Source organism: Merops nubicus, unplaced genomic scaffold, assembly GCF_000691845.1.
Source record: "Merops nubicus isolate BGI_N331 unplaced genomic scaffold, ASM69184v1 scaffold6016, whole genome shotgun sequence".
In the NCBI taxonomy this organism is placed as follows: Eukaryota; Metazoa; Chordata; class Aves; order Coraciiformes; family Meropidae; genus Merops; species Merops nubicus.
Window position 1 is genome coordinate 1,911 of NW_008616829.1, and position 20,626 is coordinate 22,536.

General features: G+C 45.3%; 1 protein-coding gene across 1 annotated transcript in view; it reads right to left on the reverse strand.

The window, feature by feature from the left end:
• Nucleotides 1–236: 236 nt before the first annotated feature.
• The window catches only part of KIAA0319L (KIAA0319-like ortholog), a 28,138-nt gene continuing 7,748 nt past the window's right edge, over nucleotides 237–20,626 (reverse strand). Inside the window, exons 3-20 of the mRNA XM_008942939.1 lie at nucleotides 19,126–19,402; nucleotides 16,930–17,031; nucleotides 15,993–16,090; nucleotides 14,730–14,817; nucleotides 13,619–13,711; nucleotides 12,691–12,823; nucleotides 11,399–11,627; nucleotides 10,208–10,331; nucleotides 9,473–9,605; nucleotides 8,487–8,635; nucleotides 7,608–7,759; nucleotides 7,281–7,419; nucleotides 6,733–6,892; nucleotides 4,782–4,924; nucleotides 3,562–3,684; nucleotides 2,950–3,040; nucleotides 2,520–2,611; nucleotides 237–621 (exon numbers count right to left, since the gene is read on the reverse strand). Of these exons, the coding sequence (XP_008941187.1) occupies nucleotides 434–621; nucleotides 2,520–2,611; nucleotides 2,950–3,040; nucleotides 3,562–3,684; nucleotides 4,782–4,924; nucleotides 6,733–6,892; nucleotides 7,281–7,419; nucleotides 7,608–7,759; nucleotides 8,487–8,635; nucleotides 9,473–9,605; nucleotides 10,208–10,331; nucleotides 11,399–11,627; nucleotides 12,691–12,823; nucleotides 13,619–13,711; nucleotides 14,730–14,817; nucleotides 15,993–16,090; nucleotides 16,930–17,031; nucleotides 19,126–19,402 (2,514 nt within the window). The 3' untranslated portion in view covers nucleotides 237–433. The remainder of the gene's footprint in view (nucleotides 622–2,519; nucleotides 2,612–2,949; nucleotides 3,041–3,561; nucleotides 3,685–4,781; nucleotides 4,925–6,732; nucleotides 6,893–7,280; nucleotides 7,420–7,607; nucleotides 7,760–8,486; nucleotides 8,636–9,472; nucleotides 9,606–10,207; nucleotides 10,332–11,398; nucleotides 11,628–12,690; nucleotides 12,824–13,618; nucleotides 13,712–14,729; nucleotides 14,818–15,992; nucleotides 16,091–16,929; nucleotides 17,032–19,125; nucleotides 19,403–20,626) is intronic.

Consider the following 20,626-nt stretch of genomic DNA (forward strand, 5'->3'; position numbering starts at 1 on the left):
TAAAAGAGAAGAAAGCTGCTCGACAGCAGAAGTAGCCCGTGGTAGGCTGCTGGAGCCTGAAGGGAGCTCAGAGCACAGCCATGACCTTCCTTCTCCAGGGAGCTCCCAAGGCTCCACAGCAGTCTGAGGTGGGCTGGAAGGGTCCTGCACATTCACAGTTGCTTCAAGTGGTTCTGTCCTGCTGCTCTTGTCTTTTCTGATGCTTCACCTGGGGTTCAGAGTTGCCCTCTCCTCCCTTTTACTTCCCTTGAAGTTCAAATTCAAGTACAACCAGTTTTAACTGAATGAAAAGAAACCCACAAAACCAAAGTTGTTTTCTGTGAAAGGAGTTAGCAGCGTTGTCCAGATCAACCCGGCCCCAAAAGACCCTTGGAGGCCAGGGGCAGGAGTGGCCTTTCCCAGCGAGCTCCAGTGAGAGGTCACCTGAGGGGAGCTATAGGACTTCTTCCCTCTGGGTCTTGGGTTTGAGCATCACCTGCCCGTTGCGCACAGAGCCGTTCTGGCTGCGGAGCAGTTTCCCTTTTTCCCGGTCAGGCCACGTGAAGATGGCTTCATCACTGTCCAGTTCAGACTCCGAGTGCATCAGGCTGGTGCTGAGGACCTGAGCTTTCTGCCTGCCACCTTTGAAGGAGAGAGATTCCCAAGTTAGAAATGCTTTTAACACCAGTCAGCCTCCTGCCCTGACTCCGTTCCCTCTCTCAGGCTGCTCCTACCACAGCGAAGGGGCAGCTGTCAGACCTTCCTTGTGCCACTCCTTCCCTCAGACACTGAGGCAGAGGTGACCCTGTTTCAGACACTCTGGCATGACAGAGCTCACGACACTTCAAGAGAGCACAAAGCACAACAAACATGCAGGAAAGAAACCACGTCCCCAGAAGGGGCTGTGAGCAATGTGGGAGCTTGGTCTCCCTGACCCTGCCCAGGACATTGCCTAGAAAGCTCTGAGAGGGTTAATGTGGCAGGGAGAACATGCAGGTGTGAGGGAAGATCCCCAAATTCTTCCTACCCTCCCTATTCTCATCTCTGCTTCTCCTGCCTGCAAGGGAAGAGATAAATTAGTAGATTGGATTTAGATTAATGCACAAGGACAGGAGAGAGACATTTGCTGATATTGTCAGCAGAGGAAATATTTAAATTTAGCTTTTCCTTAATGGAGAAATGCAACATTTCCTCTATTAGCAGAATGTTCCCTGGACATACCTAGCAGGGAAAAAGCCTTTAGTCAGCAATCAGCCTCAGAAGCAGCAAGAAGAGTTTAGTTACTAGAGAGCAAACGGCTGAGGCACATTTGCTACAGTGCCAAACAATGAGCCCCTTATTGAACAGTGGGGCTCTTCTGCACGAGGTGACAGATGGTCACATTAAAGCAGAGCTGGGTGCTGAGGGAGGAAAACACACCCATTTTTCCTTCAAGAGTATCTATATTTGTGCAGTTGGGATTGCCTGGTTCTCAGAGCTGGCTCAGCTGTTGCTGCAGGGCTCTCCAATGCTGCTGTTGGGCACTGCTCAATTTTCTTGGAACATCAGCTAACAGGATAACACTAGGGTGAGCAGTTATTTTCCACTAGCAAACAAGCATCAGGGACCATCTTCCACACACAGTTAAAATAACCCCTCCTCTGAACAAAACCAGGATGCCCACTCATATTTGAAACCCCCTTTCCTGGTCAGCCAGCAGGGGACCACAGCTCAGTTCAGGGATCAGGCAGTTGCAGCAAAACTGCTCCAGCCTGAAATAACTCCATGATCTTTGCAAAGCTCCTGACAAGCTCTCTCTAGGACAGCAACCTGCACAGGAAAATGCTGGCCAAGAAGGCTGAAGACAAATGACTGCCTTTCTGGGATGGGCCAGCAGGCCTGTAGCCACATGCAGCACTGAGGACTTCAGGGGTCTCCCTCCCAAGGCAAGCATCTGCTTCCTAGAAAAATTAGAGGATGGGCTAAAATGGGAAACTTTCAGAGCCTGATGCTCAGGAGGGCAAGAATCAATAAATTCATAAACAAGTAATTTGGGGTGGGAGAGTAGGGGGCAGAAATAAACTTTGCTCTCTCCAACCCATTGGTATTTTCAGGTTGCTTTCAGGTGGCTCTTGTTTGATCAGTTTAGCAAAATACTTGGTGACACTGAATCCATGCTTTGCTGTACAGCAAGGCCAAGGAGTCATGTATTGGCAAGAAATAAACCACCAGAACCCAGTGGAAAACTTCAGAGCAAGAAAAGTTATAGTCAAGAGCCAGTTTTGGGCTTCCTGGATCAGGCTGCTCTCACAGCTTACACACATCCACTTACCACCTCTGGGTACCAGGCCAGGTTCAGCCCCAGTTTCTAAACCAGAGACCTAAATAACCTGGCTGAATACCCCATGTACAGGTCTGAAACAAGCTCTTAGATCTTCTGAGACTCCTCTGCCAGAGCCTAACATCACGTTTGTTTCACACTGTGATTTTTAAGTCCACTGAGGAAGAGTCTTCTTAGTCAGCATTCTGGAAATGCTGAGCTCTTCCCTCTCATGTTTTACCTGCTTTGGGATTTGGTTTTAACTCCAGGCTTTCTTGATCTGTTGCATCCAAAATCTTGTATTTGCTTTTTCTTTTGGATTTTCCTTTTCGTCTAAAGGGGAATAAAAGGAATTTAAAGGCAGGAAGAAAAAAACTCTGAGCTTCAAAGCCAGAGTACTTGCTTATTTCAGATTATGTTTATATCACAAAGCAAAACGTTATAAGCATTTCTTTACTTGCACATTTACAGGCTAATCCAAATCTTGCTTCCTAACTGAACCCAGAGTTCTAGGACTTCAATGTTTCACTTCAAACATGGAGTGACAAAAACTAACATCCCAGGGCTAAGCAGATGACCTGCTGGGACAATGAGTTTGAATCTTTCACCTCCTAATGCAGCTATTTGGCTCTGAAGCACTGATAGAGTGAGGGTTATGGCCTCAGTCCCACCTCTTGCAGCAGCAGATCACCATCCAGGATAAGATTCCAAAGGCAACCACAATGAGGAAAGATGCAATGATCACATACAGCACACTCCACTCTGAAAGCAAAACACCCCAGAGATAAAGACAGTTTGGCACCTTATACAGTTGACAGTGTGCACTTCAGATGGCTATTCTTGGGAAAAAGAAACAAAGCCCTGACCCTCTGCAGGATTGGAGGCTGGTGTCCACCACTGACAGCACCACTGACTCACCTATGGAAGCCAGAGGCTCGAGATCCAGCATACAGACTGGCCACACGTGGGCACTTTTCAACATGTGTTGATGTATACAATCTGCTTTCCCGTGGCAGGAAAGCCTCTTGGGGCACAGCAGAAGAGAGGTGTGTGATTTATACACTAGGAACACACTCAACTCTTGGCAAGTGCTCACTGAGAGGGTCTGAAGAGGAGCTGCTTCCCCGAACACCACCTGCCTAGACGGTCAGTGTGCTGAGACCAGGACAGGGACCACCTCCTGGTGTGAGCATCAGGCTGAGACAGTGGGAGACAGCAGGGCCCTGGGTTTCCAGCCCTGCTTGCCCCCCCAGGGTGGGCAGTCCCGGGGAGGCTGCACGTACCACAGTTGCTCTCGCCGTCCCCCATGCGCACCCTGAGGAGGTTCTCCATCCAGAAGGGGTCGCAGACGCAGCGCTTGGTGAAGGAGTCGCAGCGCCCGTGCTCCGAGCAGTTCAGCTGACAGGCTGGGGGCCAAAACCAGCAAGGTGAACTCAACGGCTGCCACACCAGGCAAAAACAGCACAGCACAGCTCAGTACGGCCCATGCCACAGGCTCCAGCTCGAACCCAGTCACTCTGTGCTTCGTCTATAGCTCAGCCACAGTCACAAGCACCCAGGCCTCACATTGAGCTAAAAAAACCCCACTCACTGCATAACACACAATATTTTTGAAAAAAAGAAAAGTTTGCCCAATAATGGTTTTGATAGAAAAGTCATGGAATTGGTGTATAAGTAAATGGTTTTGTGTATTTGTTAAGTAAATGGTTTCAAATAAGGTTTGGATTTTCAAATTCAAACCCAGCCCGTGAGACAGATAATATTTTTCAAAAAAGAAAAGTTTGCCCATAATGGTTTTGATAGAAAAGTTATGGAATTGGTGTATTTAAGTAAAAGGTTCTGTGTACTTGTTAAGTAAATGGTTTCAAATAAGGTTTTGATTTTCAAATTCAAACCCAGCCCGTGAGACAGATAAGTAACAAAGAGATCCTTTAAAGGGACCAGACAGGACTGAAGAGTGGCTTTTGAAGGCCACAAAATCATACAGTCAGGGAGACATTAAAATAATTATATAATTCTAGCTTAAGATATCTAACGGATCAGCAAGTGATCCCTATAGAATGGAGCTCAAAAGAAACAGTGCTACTGTAAAGTTGTACAAAAGATGATAGAAGAGAAACATTTCCTTCAGCCTGCTGGACGTGCTGCAGAGGAAATGGGTATGTTCACACCCAGCAAGAGCTGTGGTTTTAATACTTTCAGTATGACACTCAAGTCTCTGGCTGTATTCCACTAACATTATAATTTAGTTCCATAAGTATCAACCTGCTTTTGATTTAATGAATTCTTATCTTCCTGGCAACATCACAAGTAACCATTTACACCCAGCTGAACTGGGGAGAGACAGAATCGATAACTCGTTAATTTGCAGGCTAAGAGGCCTTCCCATGCACTAACACAGGCACACTGCTGGAGGATGCAGGGATGCAGGCTGCCCCTGCCCGGGCAGGCAGCTGAGGAGAGGCAGAGGTGGAGGCTGGCTCGTAGCAGGGGCCTCACTCACTGACTGTGTTGATCTCCAGCGCCCGGAAGATGAGGAAGTCTGACTGCTGCCTCCGCAGCTCGCTCTTCAGTGCCCAGGCCACCTCTCTGCCCTTGAATATCTGATGGGGGGGCTGGTTCCTCACAAAAAACACCATCTTCGTGCTGCAAGTCAGAGAACAACCATCACCTGCTGCTTCTCCAAACTTCAGGCACAGAGCCCTTCTCCCCAGCCGCCCGCCAGGGAGATGGAGCCCGAATCACAAGTTTATTTGAAGACAAGACTTCTGTCTCCATCTTGAAGGCAATAATGGTAGAGCTGGTCATACAGCAGAAAACCCTTCAGCACATCTGATCCATCCCTATTTTCAAAGCTAGGGCTGGACTGTTCTTGAGTTTGTAAATCCTGGACATCTAAGGTCCCACCATGTTCATAACCTCTCCCCTCTCTCCCTGTGGGATCCTCAGGCCTTACTACAAGTGGGCTCCTTTAACTGCTCAGCACAGAGAAGATGAAGATTTACAGTCTTTTGCAAGCCCTCCTTTGAATGCACAAAGTGTTAGAGCCAACAAAAAGCCCAGGTGTAGAGGATTCTGCTGTATTCTGCATCTTTTATTGCATTAACTTTACAGCAGAAGAACTTGCTCCCCTAGGCCTGCTAGCCCTGCAGAGCACTCTGTATCCCTTGGATTCACAAAAGGATGCAGGGATGTTTCAGATTCATTATTACCAGTGAGCCTATGAGTCAACAGGATATCAGTGAAGCCCTGGGAGTATGTGGGAAAAAGAGCAGCCAGGGGAAAAAAAGACCTTTTTCAAACTTTGATAGTTGAGGCAAAGATGGAGTCTTAAAACCATCTGTCACAAAATAGTCTCTGCTCTTTTATAACACTTCCCACTCTTCTGTCTGTTTAATAAACAAGCAGATGAAGCATTAACTACAAGGATCCCTTGCTTGCCTTGCTCAGTAAGGAATGGTGGTGACTGGGCTGCTCATGGCAGACAGACAGGTGACATTACCACAGAAAGTGCTGGCTCTTCTGTTCTCAGCTCCTCAGGTTTGCACAGACAATGAATTCTGATTTTACTGTTACAGCAGACAACGTGGACATGAAGGAATCAATACACTACTGAACTCAGGAAAGTGTGAAGTGTAACTGCAGATTTATTGCTGAATTGCTGCATGACTTTAAGCACATCCCTTATATCTCTTTCAGTGCTTTATCTACCTTAAAACTACACTACTTTTAGTAAAAATTAAGTGCAATATTGCACTTATTTTCAGCTGCTTACTGCTCTGACCTTGATAATCTTGTTGCCATGCTGCTTGCTTGTGCTCATGCATCCTCAAACACACCTACAGCAGTGACAGGCTGCTGTCACTACAGAGGAACGTGCAGTTGTTGCTGTGACCACACGACAGCTCCAGCTGCTGAAGCTTCTTCCACTCTCCTGGACAGTGACACTGTCCAGGCAGGCAGCACGACCCTGGCCTACAGCCCTGCCTATAAGCAGAGTTTTGCTTGCTTAGAAATGACCAGCTGTAGTTTATTGTAAAAAGGAAATCTTGGATTTGATTGCTATATATCTTCAAACAGAAAAGAAATTGATTTTCAACATTTTTTTACATTAATTGAAGCAGTTGTGTTGGCAGCAAAGCTCATGTAAAACTACAAAGCTGGCAGGCAGAGCTCGGGGCCTTCCTGCACCACCTCCTGTGCTGCAGTGTCAGTGGGTCACCAAACTACTCCTGCACCAAGCCCCCCTCTTTCTCCAGTTATAAATAGCTGGGAAGATACCCAAGACCTGCTTGGCCATGAACCTTCTCTGACCCGAGCAAGCAGCAATATCAATGTTAAGCAACATCTCCGCACATTCTGATTGTCCAATCTGCTTCCCAAGAGAAAACAGACGTTGGTTTACACGAAACCCTCCAGCAGTTCCCCTCCAGGCCCTCACAGACAAACCCTACCTTTGCTCAGTGTAGGGCTGGATCTTCTGCACAGTGATGTCTGAGTCGAGGACCCCCAGCAGAACCCCTATCTGGCGGATGAACATCCCCTTCTGCCTCTCAGTCAGCTGGCTGACATTAACATCCAGAATGATCTCCACCAGGTTGTTTTTCCTAGGATCTAGTGAGAATGTAGATAATATGGATCTTTAGAACTTCAGCCAAACAGCCTGAAGTACAGGTACAGGTTTCTAGTTTGGTTTTGTTTGTTTGCCTTTTTTTTTTCCTCCCCTCTGGGTACATTCTTTCCAGAATGTTTCTGCTCTGGACATGAAATTACAGAACCACACTGCAGGAAGGGACACAAGTCTATGATTTTCACAGGTAATGTCAAGCACTAAGAGTCAGCCCCCAACAGCCACATGAAAATACAGTTACATTCCCCAAAACTTTAGACTTCTATGGTTTTGAGCTGGACTAGACTCCACATTTTAACCTCAGTAAGCTGTATTCAGACAAACAGAGGTGCACTGTAAGCAAATATGGTACAGCACAAAACCAAGACTCACCAGGTTTGACTTCCACTGTGGTCCTTTCCACATCACTCTCTCCTTTGGCATCTGTCACTCGGAGGTGGAATGTGTAGGTGCCTTCTACCAGATTGGACAGGAGGAGGACAGGATGATGATCTGAATTATTTAAGACTTCCTGCAAGGCAGAGCAAAATGTGTTATTGGAAGCAAAGGATTGCACTAGGATGGCACATCATCATACTTAAGGGCATCACCACAAGGTAACAGGTACAAGGATCAGCTTTACATTTCCTCAGGAGCTGTCAGTGTTACCTCTCTGACTTTTGTGATGATGTGAACTGGCATTTAAAACAGAAACCTCACCCCAGCTGCAGGGCTGCCCTCGTCCCGGGTCCACAAGTAGCTGACAATTCCCTTGTCATCAGAGGACTTTGATCCATCCAGCTCTGCTGTATCTGTGGGCAACGTGATGACAACGTTGCCAGCAATCTTTGCAACAGGTGGCTTGTTTATCTCTAAGCAAACAGAAAGAACATGGTTGGAGAAAAATCTGGTAACACCCCACCAAAACCTACTGCATTACATCTCCACTGCAATCCTGAAATCCCTACCTAACCCTGGGCAAGAGAAGGGAAATGCAGTGTGGGATTCAGTTGAAGCCCAGCATGGTGGGGTTGGAAAGGGCCTGTGGAGATCATCTGGTCCAACCCTCCTGCTCCAGCAGCTCACCCACAGCAGAGTGCCCAGGGTCACATCCAGGCAGGTTTGGAATCTCTCCAGAGAAGGAGACTCCACAGCCTCTCTGGGCAGCTGCTCCAGGCTTGGGCACCCTCACAGTAAAGAAGTTTATCATGTTCACATGGAACCTCCTGGGTTCCAGTTGGTGCCCGTTGCCGCTTGTCCTGTTACTGGGCACCACTGACAAGAGTCTGGCCCCAGCCTCTTGCCCCTGGACCTCTAGATATTGATCAGATCCCCTCTCAGTCTTCTCTTTCCAAGCTGAATAGCCCCAGGGCTCTCAGCCTTTCCTCATCAGAAAGTTGCTCCGTTCCCCTCAGCATCTTTGAAGATGTTCCTCCAGAAAAGGGTAAACCCCTAACTTAGAGAAGGCCATATCAGTACCCTCCACATTATTTTTCACCCATTTCTCAGTCTTATTGTGTGAACACAGGTTTTGCTGAACTGCTCACTGCTGAACTAGAGAATGTGTGTCCCAGGCAGCTCTGCTCACAGCTCACATACCTTCTTTGACAATGACGTTGACCGAGCTTCGGCTCTGCAAGTTCCTCTCATCCTTCACTGTCAGAGTGAACTCGTAGGTCCCAACCTGAAGGCCTGTTACAGTGGCAATGCTGCTGTTGGCATTCTCCAGCTTGACACCATCTGGGCCCCTAACCAAAGCACAAGAGGATTGGTTTAAACTTTGCACAGACCATGGGAATCAGTCTCACACCAAGCAGAAGGCTCAAGCTCAGAGTTTATGGGGACAACTGCCTGGGAATATACAGTCCATGACAAAAAGCAAAACTGTTTTCTCCAATTACTGCAAGATAAAACAGTAAGTGCAGCATTCAGAATAAAAAGTATAATTTCTGGTGGTCTAGCATTGGTTATTTTTAAACCAGGGAAGCACCAATACCAGCATTTAAGTAGAGTTTACAAAAAGTGGCACTTTCAGCAAAACTGGCTCATGAACTGCACAATAAGCCAATTTTTTTTTTGAGAAAAGTTATAAAGCAAAAATAGTTTCTTCATTTGTAAGAGCTTTTCACAGACTTTGCATCAGCAAACAAAAAAAGCTACTGCAAGTTGCTGGCTTTTTCCTGGATTCCCTGAAGCACTTCAGGGGATTTAGAGTCTGAAGGGAAGTGTGACAACGAGATGAGAGGAACATCAGTTAGAAGGCCCTGCTGTTGGTTACAAGGTCAATGTCTTCATAAGACCAAGCTACACTGCTGTGAATCAAACATAGTTGTCTCCTTTACAAGCCACAATCACACTGAGAATGGGAATCAGGCCCAGAGAGGATGGCAGAGCTACTTCTAGTGCTCAGACAAAACTCCACCCTCCCCAAATAAACATAAATCCTTGTCTCACTTTAGTCACTGGTGAAGCTTGTCAGGCCCAGTGTGACCAGGACTTCAGGCAAGGGAGGTATGTGGGAGTGTCTTGTGCCAAATGAAAGACCCAAGTACTTGCATAAGAACAGTCTGGAGGATGACACACACCGTGTTTTTTCCCAAAGAAAGGAGACAATCTTCTGGTCATCTGAGCTCTTGCTGCCATCTAGAGTGGTGCTGTCCACAGGAAGGGTTAATTCTTTATCTGGACCAGCATCTGCCTTTGGGGGTTTATTGTTCTCTGAAAAAGGATGCAATATTTTTCATACACATGACATAATAGGTGGAGCTTAAAACCCCAGCATTAAAATTAAAAATTTTCTTCACAATCCCCAACATATTTTTTGCCCACTATCTCAACCTTAAACTCAGAGAAAGTGACATTAAAAGCAGCTAAGAGTTCAGATCAGGGTTTCATTCACACATCTGCAATAAAATGAGAATGAAATAATGAAATTTCAATGATAATATCATGAACTCAGAATGAAATTCTGATGTTTTGGTCTTGCTCTTCAAGTACTACTCCACTCTTCCTGCTCCTGTCCCAGGAGCTAGCACTGTGGGCAGAGACAGCTTCTTGGAAATACAGTCCTGCTATTATGGTGGGATAACACCAATGAGACTGTATTGTGTAAAATAAGAGAGCAGCCTAGAAGGGCAATATTCCTAAAAGCTTTCTTTTGTTCATGTGTCATCACTACAGCAGCCCAGAAGGGTCCTGAATGGCAGCAGCTTTTCTGAAAGCCACACAAAGCTACCATAAGATCTAGAGGATGCTGACAGCCCAATGCTCACCTCCAACCCCTGGAAGAGAAGTGGCAAAAGCAGCTGAAGGCAGCTTACCTGGCTGGACTATCACTGTGACCTCTGCAGTGGACTGGTGCCCAGCAGAATCAGTCACTATGAGCTGGTAGGTGTAATCCCCTTCTTGCAATGCAGAGAGCTGTAAGACTGGTGTCCTCACCCCCTTTGAGAAAACATATCCATGTATTAAAAGAATCCTTACACTGATGATGACAGACCAGAAGACTCTGCTTCTAAAACAACTATTATCAGCAGATTCCAGGGGCTTATTACTACCTCCTGCTATGGGGCCAGAAGTCTGTGCCACTTAAGGTGGCAAGGTGCTTACAGCTGAATTTATGCACAGCAAACAAGGACACTGCTGTGGAATGTAAGAGGAACACCAGGTAGGTGTTGAACCTTCTGGGATTCAATAGTCAGCAACTCCAGCAACACCTCTGGGGAGCCCTGTGCAAACCATACACATTATGAGCCTGATTCATGGACTTTCTTATTCCATAAATTTGACAGTACTAATAATCTTTAAAATAAAAATGATGACAAGGAAATGAGTTCCCACTTTTACTGTTCAGGGCTGAGGAGTGTCTAGCCAGTATGAGCAAAGTTCAGACTCCAAAGTCCAACTCAAAATATCCAAGTCTGTTGTGTTTGCCCAGCTTAGGAAATGCATGACCTGGCACAAGGGGTTATCTGTGCATCTAAATGTCACCCTGACCAATGGTTACCTAAAAGATCACACAGTCTGGCTTCCACACCTCCTGAGAGCACTTAAGCATCCCTATTCTATCCCCACTGATTTAGTATCACTGATGTTCTGAGAAGTCAGCAGCTACACAGAGAAAGAACACTCCCTAACAGAGGTTGAAGTGAGATACACGGGTGTGATCAAGTTGTGCTGAGACTTGTTGTATGGGACATAAAAATCCAAAGCCATCAAGTTCCCACCTCTCTCAACCCTCCATTCTTCAGCAGTATTTAAAACTGCATTGCTCAGGAAAGGAGACAGGATGCCAGTGAAAACCCATGGCTAGACTGGTGCACCAGCTCAGCCACTAAGCCAGTATCCACTCCATGAGGATTTAGTTTTAAGGAGATATTTAATCATCACATGCTTGCTCTGTAGGATTATGACAGACATTTGCTAACAGTCAATTAAAAATCACTTGATTACAGGGAAAAAAAAGCCAGCTAGTGAGTAATCCAGGCTGAGAACCAGAGGCCTGCACTGACCTGCATCTCCATCACCTTCCCTTTGCTGTTGGGGCTGAGCAGCCACTCGTAGCTGACGATGCTGTGATCATCTGTGCTCTGGTTGCCATACAGGGTGATGGAGTTCTGAGGCAGGGTGATCACTTGGTTTGGGCCTGCATTTGCCACTGGAGGATAATCCACTGCTTTGTTCACAGTCAGGTTTGCAGTGGTGGAGTTGCTGGCACCATCTGAGTCCACTACTGTTAGACTGAAGAGGGGAAAAAAAAACATGAAAGAGAAAGCAATGAAAAGTCATGATTATCAGAGCTGAATACAAATCACTGGCTGGAGGCAAAAGAAATGCAGAAGAGTTAGAAACGTAAGACACTTTTAAGGAGAGGATAGTAATTTTTTTCAGGAGTTAAAAAAAACAATGGTTTGAGTCAACTATGCTTCTTCTGAATAGAAACTGTCCCCCAAACGCTCAATTACCAGCCCCAAAGCAATGCAGGAAATTTAACAGTCACATCCATCTCTCACTTGAATTCTACTAACTAGTTCCCAGAGAAAAGCTAGTGAAAGATCATCAGCTTCACATACAGAGCTGTGATGGAAGAGACCTGTGCATGTGGCACTGCCTCCCAAGGGGAGACAGGCATTAATGTGGGCACAAAAGTTCATTCCAAACCCACAAGTGGCATGAACACAGAATCCCTCCTCAGGCAGTGCCATGAAACAGAACTGGCTTTTGCTAAATCTACATCTGAACATCTACCTCATCAGCTCATACACCAACTAAGAGGAAAACAGTGTTCAGCTACAGGAACTCAGGTTTATTTTAACTGGATTGGCTGATGCAGTGCATGGGCATCACACCAGAATGCAGACCAAAGTTAACACATAGGACACTGAAGCAAAATCAGCAAAATCTATCAGGTACATCCATAAAAGCATTAGGCCTCATTCACTTATCTTGGACAAACACATTGCATTCAGAAATTGGATTTAAGGACTGCATTTCTGCAGAAGCCTTTACCCAGTTTAGCTTTGACATTTCAAGAGACATTTTGTAGCACTGGCAGACCATCCATTCCCTTCTGCCATCATCTCATACCTGTGCTACAGCTTTGGAATAAAAAGCAGCTGGATAGCTTATCTCTTCTGAAGTGAAAGGCTATGGAACTACCTGAAAGCACCAAAGTGGAAAGAAAGTACATTGTAAAATAGAGTTCCCTTCATTTTTCTGTTTAAACCAGACTAATGCTTCATGAATCTTGTACATTTTACTCTTAAGGGATGAGAGCTGATGGACTCCTTTGGGTCTAACCTACCTGAATGTGTAATTCCCAGGTACCAGGTTGGTCAGTGTCAGGATGGCAGTGTTGCTAGAAACCTTCTCCTCCCGCAAAGGACCCTTCAGCTCTTCCCAGTGATAGCTGACAATTTTATCATCATCAGTGCTTTCTGTTTCAATTACAGAAGAAAAAAGCACACATAAAAGGAGCTGGAAAATGCTGCTTCACAAACCTCAGATGGTCAGGCTCCTATTTCAGCACTAGGCTCAGTGGGCAAAGGTATTTTTGGTCCAAACCCAAAGGTCTCTCTTATGCTCAGACACCCCAACTGAACAGTCTCCTCCAGCTTGTTTCACAGGTACACTCAAACACCCCTAACTCCAGGTTTCTACGTGTGCTATGGAAAGACAAAAACCCCAAACACTAACAAAATAACACTCATTGGGTGTAAGAACCTGCACATATTTAAAAGAAACTCCCACAAAGCTCTAGTTCAGGCCAGAGTCAGTGATGTGACAGGCTTCAAACATATTAGCTGGCTAACACAGAAGGTGAGTAATTTTGACTGACAGTAATTTATCCTAAGCAGCAATTTATAGAGCTTTTTAAAAGAAACACCCACAAAGCTCTAGTTTAGGCCAGAGTCAGTAAAGGTTATGTGATAGGCTTCAAATATATTAGCTAGCAAACACAGAAGGTGAGTAATTTTGACTGACAGTAATTTATCCTAAGCAGCAACTTATAGAGCTTTTTCTTTGTTAGATCAGCTCAGGCCAGTGCCTTTCAAAAGTAAATATGGAGAGAGAGGTGCTGTCACGTGTGTATTCCCCTGTCCCAATGATTCTTTGCCCTCTGGTGTCTTTGACAGTGTCTCTTAAACTCTATCCAAAGGCCCAGCTTTGGATACCAAACAGACAGGAACCAGGCCTGCCAGCCTACTGCACCTCCAGCTGCAGGTACTCACGGCTGCCATCAATGACAGTTGAGATGGTTGGCAGTGAAATCTCCTGGAACTGCGGGGACACGATGGCAACAGGAGGCTGATTCACCCGAGGCTCTGCAACAACAACCGAGCTGTTACAATGACATCTACAGGCAGATCACTGTTACAATGACATCTACAGGCAGATCACTGTTACAATGACATCTACAGGCAGATCACGGCAGAGAGCCCTGGCAGAGGAGTTCTGCAAAACCACAGGAGTGCTAACAAAAGGGATTTAAAAAAAGCCAGAGAGCTGCCACCACACTAGTACTCTGGAAACGGTTGCACAGCATCAGCTCTCCCTTACCAGGCCAAGCTCTCACAGACCATTCTAACAGAGCAGCACCTAGAGCTTCTTGCCAAAGTTTGGCTGCTGCTCTGAAAAATGAATGATTTTGATGCATGCTGCCAGCAGCAGATTCACTTCTTATAAGGAAATGATCAGCAACAGCATCCAGAAGGTCAGTCACACGCTCTTGCTAATTTAGGGAGTGCAAGAACACTTCCTTGCCCACAAAGGTTGTAGAAAAGTCTGGCTGAAGTGTGCAAAACAAAGGGTTGGGTTGGGTTTTGTGTGTGGTGTTGTTTTGTTTTTTTCCCATAAAAGGACCTGTGATTGTATCTTTACACAGAGCATCTAAAAGCAAGACCTGGTGAGACAGCAGAAGCTGCTGTACCCACACCAGCCCCTCTGCAAACCACATCTTACAGTAAGCAACAAGATTTGACTTCACCTGCCTGTGGCTGGGAATTATATTCTTTACTGGACAGGGAACAAAAGAACCTCCAAAGAAGCTTCAAAGCTCTGGCTTCTCTTAATTTTCTGCTCCTGCTGCTATAAGCTTTTCACCCTGTTACAGTGAGTTTTCCTGCAGTGGCCTTGCAGGACAAGGCATTGGCTAAGCACTTTCTTATTGGTATTCTGGCCCCTTTATTGAGTGGTTGGAAATGATTTCATACACATATCCTGAGTTCACAGCAAAATGAATTCTCACTGTGTGAAACCAGGGTCCAGTCAAAGCACAACACGACCCAGGTGGGATGGTTTGAGGGAGGCAGGTGAGGTTAAGATGCAGTTCCACCAACTCACCCGGGTTCACCGTGACGTTCACGTATCCCTCTCCACGGGCGCTCGCCCCGTCAACGACGACTTTGAACTCGTACAGACCCACAGTGAGCTTGAACCAAAGACAGATTATTTACCTTCAGGATGGCAGCACCTTGTCAAGAGCTATTCGAAGGTCAAGTTATTGTGCTGTGGCACAGGAGCACATTAACAGCATAAAACACAGGCAATTATACTTCAGCCTGCGTGGACACAACAAAAAATGGTTTCCGTGCCAAAATGTTTTAACATATCACTTAGTTTACAATGGCTCTGCAGAAACCAAAGGCTAGTATTTCTTTCTACCACAGGATTGTCAGTCAAGCTTTATTTTCTAGCAACAGTATGCCAATGGCAGAGAGATAACAGAGATTAGTTCAGGTTGTCTGGCCACAGGAATCTGTACTAGCAGATTGCATTTGAGATGAGAAAAGGCTGCATGTAAGAGGAAAAAAAAAAGAATCTTATTGTATGTTTTTACAAAGGAAACTGTTTCTTCTCTTCCTTCTAGGTGATACAAGTCAGGCAGTCACCCCTCCATCATTCACTGCTGGACCAAGATGAGGGGGTGGAGGACTAGGTGCCAAACAACCACGATATCCAAAAGGCTGAAGCCCTGACAGAGGTGGACAGGCTCCTTTGGAAGGGCTTTTCTTGGCATGGTGTCAGGACTAAAACCTGTAGATTTCAGTGCAGCAGAATCCAAGATGCTCAAAGGAATGTCTCATAAATACTGTATATTCAGAACTGCATATTCACCCAATATTTCAAGCCATTTCCTTGTTAAGAATCCCCATGTGCAGAAACCAGCAACCCTTTCACTGCTGTCTAAAAGCAGCAGCCAGGGACATGCTACAAGGTCCTTCCCAGCTCTTGTTTATGGAATCAAGTCCCTTTTTCAAGGGGTAGTACAAGGCTTCAAACCTAAACAGACCATCACACTGTTTCAGCAGCAGAAATATTCACAACCCTTTGTTAATCTTGAATTGTGCCATTTGTATGGCTTGACACAGTGCTTGTGGGCAGCTTTTAGATCCTGAAATCAATTTCTTCTTTGCCTCCTGCCAGATCAATCTCCTTTTTATAAGAGACTTAGAAGAGGGCTTGCAGTCAAATGCTGGCTGCCTGCCCACCTCACAATTTCCTATTCATCCTGAAATCACACACAAGTCTTCCCTGGATGCCAGGGTCCCCATCTTCTCCACTTGGCATTTAACACAACAGGATACAAAGCAGCAAAAGCTTTACCTTGGATAACTTAAGGGTCTGGGAGTGCTTCCCTTCCATTTCTCCACTGTAGTCTTTTGGATGAGTAATCAACTCCCACTCATAGGAATAAGTGGTTCCTTAAAAAAAAAAAAAGACCAGATGTTTATTTTTAACAGACTGCCTTTCTGCCATGCCACAGAAAAGCAGAGGTATTAAACATTTACAAGGCACATTCTGCTGCACTATGGAGAAATGAGACAGCTTGGAATTTGGGCTGCATCTTTTTGGGAATATACCCAGCAAGAGAGACAATCTGTGCTTCTAAACACATTTACTCTGAAGCCAAAAATCCATCTTTCAGCCTCTAAGTCATTAAAAAGCTTTGGAACAATTGCAGCTCCAGGATAATAGGAGAGAAAAGTCTTATCATGCCCTCAAATCCTGCAGACACTAGTAAGGCCAGGTTTTGAACAGGAACACACATATCCCTGTTGCTGCACAAGGTGACACACTTGCCTCTCCTCTGTAGCCTCCCACTGCCCTGTGGCCAGAGCTACAGGTGAGAACTTTGCCAATACCTGTGAACAGCCTGCATGATGAAACGAGGACCGTACAGAAACGTGTCCCTCAGCGTGTCAATCCCCCCAGGTAGATTTCAATCCACCAAACAAGAGATCACTTGCAAAGACAGCCTGTCACCTACTGGTAAACATCACAAAGAGATGCTGAAGATCCACTGCTTTGAGAATACACCACCTCTCAAATCTAAGGACTCTGTAGCACTTGCAGTGTTTTCTCTCCCGCTGTTTTCTGTGAGAGGCAGCATGTGGCAAGAGCACAGGCTGAAGAATTTCTACAGGGAAGTGCTCTCTGATAAAAGACATTTCTGAGATTGTCCTTGTTTGATGTCATGTATAAAGCCTATTTGCCATTTCACCAGCACAAGCCCTCAGCAGAATTCCCAGGGAAGCCTTACGAGGTGGTGGCTCAGGAAGCACAAACGCGTTCAGCCGAACTTCATTCTTTGGCAGGGTCACTTCAACGCTGTCTCCAGCAGAAACCACCAGCTCCTTCATAGCTGAGAGGGAGAAACAGAATTGAAAGCCAAACAGGAGAAAAAAAAAAATTAAATATGTACATAAAAGCCACCTTGGTTTCAGTCTGTGGAATAGAAGACAGCCACAAATGAGTGTATTTTATAAACACCCCGTCACTCAATATAGTTCCCGTTTCAGGTTTCCTTCTCATTGTTAGAGCCAAAGCACTAATGGGGTTTTACAACTTTGAGACAAGCCCAAAATTACTCAGTCATCTCTCTTTCTTTGCAGATACTGTGCAGCTCCTGCTCCTCTTGTAAGGAGTTGAAACACGACCCTCAGGCCCTGTACAGGGGAATCTATTCACCCGTGGAAGGATTTTACCTGACGGGTTTTCAGCAGAGAACCCAGCTGCAGCCTCATGGCACAGCATGACAAACACTGCTATTTACCAACCTGCAATTCCAGATCTTCACAAATACATGAAGAATCCATGGTTTGGTTTTTTTTTTTTTTAAAAACTGCTTGGGGCCAAAGAGATTTTTTTTTTTAAATCTGCATAGCTACTGCCCTGAGTATGGAGACTCAAAATACAAACCTGTTCCTTTTATTTCTATCTTTTCAACCTCTGCTTAAGAATTTTCTTCCTATTCCATTTCAAATAAATTGATGGGTAGTTTGGTTTTAAAGACTAGAGGGTAAAGACTTGAAAACTATGGCCCATGACATTTTTATTAGTGTTAAGGTAAACAAAGTTTATCACATTTCTTAAGAGTACCCCTCAGCCTCCTCATACTCCTCTTTCTCTCCCATTTCCTTTGTCTTTTTATTATTGGGCCTGGGAATTATGCAGAGAAAAATAGAACTAAAGTTGCTTTACTGTAATTTGACCCTGTCAAAGACAACATTTCAGAGATAGGCACAAAAAATCCAGGTTAAAAAAAATGGGGAAAATGTCATAAAACATTCAGCTTATCTTCCATCTGTTTATTGGTTACTGGAATTAACCAGTTAACTAAAAGAAAAAATGTCAACATTTTTTTCCCCCCCCTCTCAAACACTTCAGATCTTAGGATGTTATAACTCCATTGGTCTTTCAGCTGCAAAGAGCTCCAAGGCATAAAAAATATCTGATCTCAGTAGGAAAAACAAAATAAAACACAAAACCCAAACAGACAAAACCCCACTTGGAAAAACCACCCTTCACATCATCGTTGTATTCTCCAGCAAAACAAGGGGGCCCTGACTATGTTACTTTTCCAACACAAGCCACTAGAGAGGTTTAAAATATATTTTCCAGTTTTAGCTGGGGTAAGCCCTTAAAAAGAACTCTAACTTGTTAGCAAAAGCATCCAATGAGCTTCCTGCCAAAAATGACTTTGGATGCAGCGTTTCCTTTAGGCTTTCCATTCGTTACCTTGTAAGGGAAAGGAACCCTAAATTCAAAAGAAATTCAGCTGTGAATACCTCAGCAAACTGGATTAAGTGAATTTTGAGATGCCACCCAACTAGTGCACAGCATTCACTGAAGGTACAGATCCTGACAGGGTGAGCTAATGGCCTGGGTGAGTGACAGAGCTGCCCAAAGGGCATTTTGGCTTTTATACATTTTAAAGAGTTTGTTTTAAGGAATACCAGTGTGAACAGAAACATCATAGTGCTGCAAAGCAAAGCGTGGGCTAATGGCCAAGTACACTGCTCTCCATGGCTGAACTGTGCATTGACATTTCAGGGACAGAAAAGAATCAGTCACATCCCATTCTGAGCAGACATTAAGATCTCATCTCAGCTTGACAGATAGCAGTGTGCCAGGACTACTGACAGAATGCTTCACAGGGCTCTGCCTTGCACCACATCTCAGCTTTCATTTTGGGAATTAAGATAACATCATTACTTTCAAGCTGTTCTTGGAAACAGATCCAACGTTCACATGCAGATTTATGATGCCAAAGTCCCACTCTCAGACCTCAGGAGTTACTGGGGTCCAACCAGCACGTGTGCTGAAATGGGTATCTCAGTTATCACCTCAAAGATAACAATTTCTGAAATAATCCCATATTTTTCAGTGCTGCAGTGGCTTGTCACCAAAACCTGGACAGATGGGTGACACGTGCTGGAGCTCTGCATGTTCTCACCTGGTGTGGGGGCAGTGGTGCCTGGGGACACAGCAGGGTTGGTCTGGATGGTAGAAACACTGCCGTTTGTGGGAACTCCACTTGGCACAGAAGGAGCCACCTCCAGCTTTGCTGTGCTTTTCACTGGCATGGGGTTGGCTGTGGGCAACACCTCTGAGGAGTGAGGATGGACCACAGCATCATCTGGCTGCCCGGGCTTCTCAGTCTTCCCTGTGGCCACAGGGCTGGAGAATGTAGTCAACACCAGTGGCTCTGGTGCAGATGTTCCTGTGTGGATCTGGGAAGGAAGAAGTTGTCTTAGTTTGACTTGAACACAATGTCAGTGCACTTCACCTCCTCCAGCTGAGGAGGCTGAAAAGTCCCTGGTTTGTTTTTCCAAGGAACAAGACGTTTTACTACTGCTTCCCTCATCTGAATTGTTTCTCCACGTTCTTCAATCACAGCATACAGGCCACTTCTAGCTCAGCTGAACACCAATCAAGACCATAGATTTAACTACATAATCTTAAATTCAATGGCTGCTGACATGTCAAACGTGACAGAAGGTCTAGGTTCAAAACTGCAGTAACTGGAGCTAAAAGAACACAGAGGTGGGATATGACAGCATCAAAAAACAGGGACCAGGAACTGGGGTTCATTTGGGCCATTTATTTTGGCCATGTATTCCTTTTTCTAAAGCTGAGCAGTTGGCAGGCACAAAGCAGGAGGATTGCAATGGCATTTTTATGTAAGAAACGGATCATTGCAGCAGGAGGAATTGTATTTCAGGATGACTCTTCAAGGTGACCTGAGAAACAGCTCCCTGTGTGCACGCCACAGGAGATGCTGCTGGGGCAGGGAGCTGAGCTGGCAGGCAGAGAGTTTGCTCCCATCCATTCAGCATCAGCCACTTGATTGAAAACAATCAAAGTGGCAGGAACAATTTCCTTCCCTTCATCAGAAAATTCCTTTCACAGTACCTAGCCCCATTCCAGTTCTTAGCCTGCCAGGCAATGTGCTTGACAATTTACCTTCCACCATGAAGTACATGTGTGTAGCACATTTTTCTTCAGCTGTCTCTATTTTGAGAACATCTGCTAAATATTTAAAATTAAACAATTTACCATCTTTGATTTGGGAAGTGTTTGGGGGCTGAATTGCCCACTGTTACTCCTCACTAGAGGAGCTGATTAAAAGCTCATCTGGGAGGAAATATTCTCAAGCTTTTGTACTTTGCTGTTGCCATTCTGTCCAGGAAACAGGAACTGGAAATAAAGCTCTAGACCACGGTGGGCAACATCCTGGTCAGTAAATGTGCTGGGCTTCAGAAAACACTAAATGCCAGCTGTAAAGCTAAAGCTGTGCTGCACGTACTAAACAGCCAGCCAGGCCAAGAGTAGCAATGAAGGCATTGAAGGCTTCTCTGCAAGGTTTTTTTCCAGTCCTGGGCAATTAATTTCCTCCCCTCAAATCTCAGTTAATTTTCCCTCAGTCACAGAATTTAAAACATCCGAATTCATTT